Here is a 6,694-nt window from a genome sequence, read left to right as displayed (position 1 = left end):
GGGCGGTACCGCCCACGTTGAGAACCGCTACTTTAGAACTTCATGAAATCTTACAATTTTATTGTTCAGGCAATTAGAAAGTAGTTTAGAAATATCTCTGGTTATAAGATTTAAACTGGAAAAGTGAATTATATTGCAAGAAATGTTTTTTGTTGGTTGTGTATAGCAGCAGTAAAGAAACATATCAATTCAAAAGTACTTGCAAATGATAAAGACGCTGACAAAGGAAGAATGTTCTCACAGAATTTTTATTGCATTGAAAGCTGGAATATTTGTACAAAATTATTAGTTTTATAAATAATTTTAATTAAGGAGACACAGAATGTCTTCCAGTGCAAGTTTATGGCTTTGAAACCACTTTCAGAAAAACACATAAAACCACACAAAACAAATAGGCTTATGACATAAAATAATAATATTAGATGTTGCTATAAATACCAAAAAAAAATATTTGAATACTGACAAGGGTCTGAACCAGTCAGACATGAAATTTCATCTGCAAATCCGGAGTTTTATCCAGAAAGCATGTCTTGAATTTACTTGTATGGGTCTCAAATTATAGGCCACTATGGTCATCAGTTCACAGCATGTTAGACTGAGTGCAAACAATGGTTGTTTGCCTTCTGGGCCTTTGACTTGCATTCAGTCCAATGCTGTATGAGTAATAATCAGCCAAATTCAATAGAAGCCAGTTGTTCACATTGCATAAAGCACATACATCATACAAAAGGCATGATGAACAAACACTGCATCACATTCTTTCAGACACCTGCACAAAGAAACATTTGGTTGCTACATCCTCACTGCCCATCTGTGCATGTATCTCAGTAGTGATTTCTTGAGGCATCTGGGCATTTCAGAAGATCATATTTCACATAGCCGACGCGGTCCACCTGCCTGCGAGAATTCATGCGCCAGTAGAAACGATCTCTGCAGAAGTAAATGTTGCCTGAAAGAGAAACGTTAATGTTACAACACCCACAATGTATGCCATGTTTTGTTGAGTCTACTGAGTCTTTTGTTAAGTTTTGTTTTTGGGTTTCTAAGCTTAGTGGTAGAAGGTATGTTTACCTTTGTGCTGGAACACATCATGAGCATCATTAGGGACACCTCCAAAAATGGCGTCGGTATATTTGGGGTATCCTTTGTCAATCCCTTGGGTCTTGAGATCAAACCTGTAGGGATCAGCGATAGAATGAGATCTACTGTTGGTCCTTTAACACAAAACGTGTTTAAGGATGGGTTAAATTACAGATTTAATCTAAAAAAAGGGGGCAATTTCTACTCACCTCCAGAAGTTCTCTCCACTGAAGAGAAGCACTTTGCTCTTCCCTCTCTGTAGCGCTCCCTCCACCTTCTGCACACTTGGGGGCAAACCAAGCTTCTCAATACTGCGGGGACCTAGCACACTGCTTCCTGTGTACACCCAGAACCTGCTTCCTAATGTAACAATAAAATATGATTAAAACTCTTTGTCTAACATTTCAGTGCTCTGATAAGCTCTTGAAAGAACACTCCTTACCTGAAAAGAAGTATATTTTTTTGGTCTGAACATCCTCAAAGGCAGAGTCAATGACAGCAGGTAGAGCTGGCCAACTCTGAGAAATGGAAAATGGTCCCTTTCGACCTCCGTCTCCCTTGCTTGGTACCTTCCAGAATTGCCTGTCAACCAGAAATGGAAGATTAGCACCTCATCAGGTTATGTTTCTAGAACATAAGTAGAACTAGCTATTTCCTTACCCATCTTTGAAGAAATGCAAATGTCTCTGAATCACAGTGATGGTGTCAAACTTGTGGATCTTGCAGGGGTCTTTGGTGGGATCTACAGTGGGTGACACTGTCACGACAGATGATCTAGTCAGATTAGGTTTTTTTGTGGCGTTGAGAGTAGGACTAAGGCCTGTTTTATTTCCTGCAAAATATGGGAATGTTCTTTAAGGCAAAGTTTTCATGTGTTTGACGAGATTCATCGTGAAAGAGTACTGAGTTGTCCGCTCACCGTAGAGGTACTGAATGCCTTCAATGTCGTCCTCATGCAGGGAGAAATCCTCCACATAGCTGTACATAGGGAACATGAGAGCTTCTCTAATGTTGGAGTGATCCAAACCCAGGGCGTGTCCGAACTCGTGGGCAGCCACCAGGAACAGGCTATAACCTGGAAGACAGCCAGTTAGAAATTTCATAAATCTCATAAAATGATAAACGCAGAACAAATTCTTGCATTCATGTTGCTCACCCTGGTCAGGACAGAAACCCCATTTCTGGTCTTTATCATAGTTGTCAGTGGTGGCACACCACAATTTGCCGTCTGTCCTCCCCTCACTAGTACATGAGTGGTATTCCTTGCCCTGGAACAGAAAAGGAAAGTGGCAGGGATCTCCCTCTGAGTTTCCTCCAGTTACAGCAGTGTCTGGACAAACAGAGACAAAATAACTGTGGTTAAACAAAGCAACAAGCCACTGTGGCAGGACTTTCACGCCTTGTGTTTCCTGTTACCCACCACGGTTGGGACAGAAACCATATTTCTTGTCTGTGTCAAAGTTGCTAGTGGTGGCACACCAGCGGTATCCGTCGTTGCGACCCTCGGTGGTGCAGCTATCATACTTATCACCCAGGAAGGTGAAGGGGAAGACACAGGGGGCTCCATCCGCATTTCCGTCAAATGTGAACAAGACTATGAGGATTACAGTTGAAAGTGTAGTTGGATGAGTTCCAGTTTTCCTTCACAACCTCATAAACATAATGGATAACTTCAGGCTTGTCATTTTTGTTATGCTTACGTTCACTTGGGCAGAATCCGTATTTCTTATCTTCGTCGTAGTCAGCTGTGGTTGCACACCAGGGCAGGTTGTCGGAACGGCCTTCGGTGGTGCAACTGGTGTACGATTTCCCCTCGAAAGTGAAGGGGAAGTGACACATGGCGCCTTCCGCATTGCCAAAGTAAGTCTTCACCACTGAGAAGACAGATTGGATTGTATGTTAAAGGAAATATGTGCAAGGAACACCAGAGGAAGGAGGAAGGTAGAAGCAAGTGATTTTTGAGGTGTAGTTACCTGCTCCTTTTCCCAGAGTCCAGTGTTCGTCATCGTCAAAGTGGGCGTCCCCCTGAATGCCCTCACCAGGAGGATAGGCGTGAGCTAGAAGGCCATCCTTACCGTCAAAGGGGTATGGATCCCCGTGGTCTAAAAAGAACATGAAGCAGCTCATCAATGTTTGATTTTTAGAATTCAGCTTCTTAATTTTTTAGAGTGCAAATGTTTGACTTAAAAATGTAAAAAAGCGCACATACCAGCTTTTCCAAAGGAGATCATGATGTCTGCATTGCCTTGAAAAAGACGGGTAAACGTCAGAGGAGTGACATCACTCCACACCTTGAAGGCTCTTGCAAAGGCATCATCAATCAGTTTGCTGTCCATGTCAGGAGAATAGTTCAGGATCCTGAAGACACAGTGAACTCAAAATGACTCTCTGATCCAGTCTGATGAAACTTATAAATATTTTTCAGCGACAAGAGAGAGTTTTCTCTAGTTGAAAACTACAGAAAATCAGGTCCATGATATAATTTGCTTTTGATTTTAGGCTGTGAAATGGTTTTCATTAAAGATATAATCTACCATAGCAAAAATATATCTGGTGAAATCGCACGAGGTACAGGGTAGAATGTCAGTTTTTATTTTTCCCTTGATTTGCATGTTTTCAAGCATTTTAAGACAATATTATTTAAACTTTCCCTTGCATCCCATAGCCTTACCCAATGCCATCTGAACATTTATGACTTGTTTTTTTTGTATAAAGTGCTATTTTTCAGAAATGTTGTTTTCTGAAATCCTGCCTTGAAAATCAATGCTTTATTTACAAGCAAATTTTTTATAGCCACTTCATATTTGGTAGAATATCTCACTATGTAATAATTAATGTAATGAAACATAGTATTTTTTCCTTCCACTCACCTGTATGTAACATCAGTATGGTCCCATTTGAGATCCCCGTCAAAGGTTTTGTAATTGGCCACATCAGGAACACCACAGCGAGGTCGCTTCATGGCCTCAAGTGTCGGCTTGTCCAGTTCTCCAGTCTCCTCCAGACCCATCTGTCTCTGCATCCTCTTCAGAGCCTTTGCTGTGGACACCATGGACTGGAAGCCACTGCGCTGCTCCGTCTCCATGTAACCAAACCTTTTCAGATAACTCTGTCAAACAAGACAAAACACATCAGAGCTCAGCCAAACACTCCCATTCTCAATTTGTGTTTTGTGACATTTATAAGTTGCTTTCATAAAAGACATATGTAGCTTTAATTTAGAGAGTAAAAATTTCCATTAACATTGTGATATCAGTCTCTGTTCAGGTAATTTGTTTCCCCCGAACAGCTTTATTAAAACTCTGTTCTGGGAGTCTCAGACTATGAAAAGAAGAATAAACCATCTGCTACTCACTTCTGCCAGCTCCACATCTGTCACATTTTTGATGACGTCCCCTGGGAAGGTGACAAATACCGACTTGACAGGGAGGCTCCATCCGTTCTGCACGCCTATTCCCAAAAGTAAACACACCACTGACGCACAGCACGTCATAGCGAGCTCTGCTGCGGCACAAAATGTAACAAAAATGCTAAAACTAACTTCAAAGACAGATAGTCAAGTGTGAACCAAAGTCAAAAGAAAAAAAATCTCAGAAGATCGGCAAAGTTTCCACTTCAGTGATGTCTTCTGTGTTTTGGAAGTTGGTCCCTGTTGCTGCCTGTCTGAACTGTGCTGCTGGTTGGGGTTGTAGATGTTGTATTTATACAGAGTAGAGTCTTAGTCATCAAACCCTCGCTCCCACCTACTGTAACATCAGTTCTGTGTAGAAATTTACAGGCTGAGGGAATTTCCAAAACATCCACATTTATTTCATACCTACTACCAAATGAGTGGATAATAAGTTGACGTTTTTTTCTTTTTCTTTTAAAACCTTTTCCATGTAAAGTGTGACTATTCGTCTCTTAAAATAAGAGCACATCAAAAACATTGTGCTTCTTTGTATAGCACTGCTAAGAAAAAGCTCCTTATTAAGTTTTTGCTTCTTACTCTGAGACGAATCTGTAAAAAAAAATAAATAAAAAAAAAAGCAACAAAGTAAACCATGTAGATTAGATGCATAGATTTGCAATCTATGCAAATCGGTTTGCATAGATTGTTTACATAATTGTTCACAATGTAAAGATTGAAGAGCATCGATTACATATAAAGGAGCTGGTTTGTTTTCATCATTAACTTTAAGGAAACTGCTCATCTGTTTATGAGTGTTTATGAAGAACGCAAAATCATCATGAGACCAAGCCAGACACTTCTGTTATTTTACTGCTTAAAGTGTCAATATAAAAATATCCGCTTCCACTTTTTTTTTTTTTTTTACAAATATAGAGTTTTCTTCCTCTTTGTAAGAAGCTGGATCCTAACTGAATTGCAAAATTAGGTCAAGGATAAAGCAGAATAAGAAAACCCTTTTCTCGGTCTCTTAAGTGTTTTTACTTTTGTTTGATTAACTTCACTCAGTTTCATTGAATAGAAAATAAGTAAGACATAAAAAAGGGAATAAAACAGCTACCAAATGAATCAAACAAGCTTATTAAAAGTTTTTCACAGTTTCCCTACATCAGTGTGTGTTTGGTCTGATTTTGGGGAACTATCTGCTATCTCCTCACTGTAGGTGCTTATGCAACACCACTAACTTCACTCAGAAATTACCCAGATCATTAGTAATGACACATACGTGTTATTTCACAGCATATATTACCTCACATGTTTTGGTGATGTGCCTTCAGTCAAAAGTGTCTTTCTCACGCAAGTTTCTTCCTGTATATTTCAATAACATTTCTCTTCTTGTTAAAAAACGACTTGTGTGTTCAACTATGAACTTGACAGAGAAAGATAAGAGCATCGCTATGGTGGGTAAAAAATGTTTTCATTCACGTTTTAGGATATGTATGATGCTTGGTGATAGATGTTCCCCAGATAGCATGTCATGACTCGCTATCCCACATGGTTGGTTGGAGTGGTGGATGAGGGATTTTTCTTTTAAGTGAACACATTGCTGACATCGTGTCTTGCTGTGCAAACATGTTTTTTTTTTTTTTTAGTTAGTTTGCTGCTCTGCACTTTTTCATGCTGGCACACATCTCCAAAGTTGTAAAGCAGAGAAGAAAAGTCCCATACAAGCCCCTCTTGACTAAAGATCCCATTGTCAATAACTATAATCTGATGCAAAACAAGTAAACCCTATTATTAAGCTTCATTGACCTAATTCAATCTGTAAAGCAGCAACTTCTGCCTTGCAGACGCTTTGCCTTTTTATGGAAGTTTTCCACCTTTCGAGGAGGGGAAGGAGGTGTGAAGTGATGCACCTACGATTTATAGAGGAAGAAGTGGTCAGTGGCTCACTAGGTTTGACACATATCCTTCTGCCGCGTTAGAGTAGACATTACTCATGAATGTTGTCACATCTTCCGGTTCCTCTTTTCAGAAATATATATTAACAAATACCAAGTAGCATCAGCAGTGGTGGTCATGGTTGCTTCCAGTGTAAATAAAAGATAAAACTGATGAAATCAAAATACTTCTCATGGGTTTGAAGGACTATCTAACCCTCATCTCACAATATTTATTTTGGTTTCTTATGGTTTTAGCTTGTTGGTCACTGCCTCACCACCTCCA

General features: G+C 39.8%; 1 protein-coding gene across 2 annotated transcripts; it reads right to left on the bottom strand.

Annotated features, from left to right (window-relative positions):
• Positions 1–229: 229 nt before the first annotated feature.
• On the bottom strand, positions 230–4,601 carry LOC106956283 (matrix metalloproteinase-9-like). Of its 2 annotated transcripts, XM_015047030.1 has the most exons (13): positions 4,436–4,600; positions 3,951–4,189; positions 3,290–3,438; positions 3,054–3,182; positions 2,781–2,954; positions 2,501–2,674; positions 2,237–2,410; positions 2,000–2,155; positions 1,741–1,912; positions 1,523–1,662; positions 1,290–1,440; positions 1,072–1,175; positions 230–949 (listed from the first exon to the last, which is right to left on the bottom strand). In XM_015047030.1, exons 1-13 carry the CDS (start codon positions 4,571–4,573, stop codon positions 825–827), a joined length of 2,025 nt encoding a protein of 674 aa, XP_014902516.1. In that variant the 5' UTR covers positions 4,574–4,600; the 3' UTR covers positions 230–824. The 2 variants fall into 2 exon arrangements, with proteins under 2 accessions (XP_014902516.1, XP_014902515.1); XM_015047029.1 differs by having other exon boundaries at positions 2,000–2,410; positions 4,436–4,601.
• Between the last annotated feature and the right edge of the window lie 2,093 nt (positions 4,602–6,694).

Source organism: Poecilia latipinna, unplaced genomic scaffold, assembly GCF_001443285.1.
Source record: "Poecilia latipinna isolate Pla-1442-1.1 unplaced genomic scaffold, P_latipinna-1.0 Scaffold804, whole genome shotgun sequence".
In the NCBI taxonomy this organism is placed as follows: domain Eukaryota; kingdom Metazoa; phylum Chordata; class Actinopteri; order Cyprinodontiformes; family Poeciliidae; genus Poecilia; species Poecilia latipinna.
Note: the sequence above shows the minus strand (reverse complement) of the source record. Positions and strands in the feature narration are given on the sequence as shown.

Excerpts from the sequence above, each read along its gene's own strand:
- LOC106956283 (XM_015047029.1), bottom strand. The coding sequence starts at position 4,573 with ATGACGTGCTGTGCGTCAGTGGTGTGTTTACTTTTGGGAATAGGCGTG. Across the intron at positions 2,675-2,780 it reads CGGATTCTGCCCAAGTGAAC|TCTTGTTCACATTTGACGGA; the intron begins GTAAGCATAACA and ends TAATCCTCATAG. Across the intron at positions 1,176-1,289 it reads AGTGGAGAGAACTTCTGGAG|GTTTGATCTCAAGACCCAAG; the intron begins GTGAGTAGAAAT and ends TGATCCCTACAG.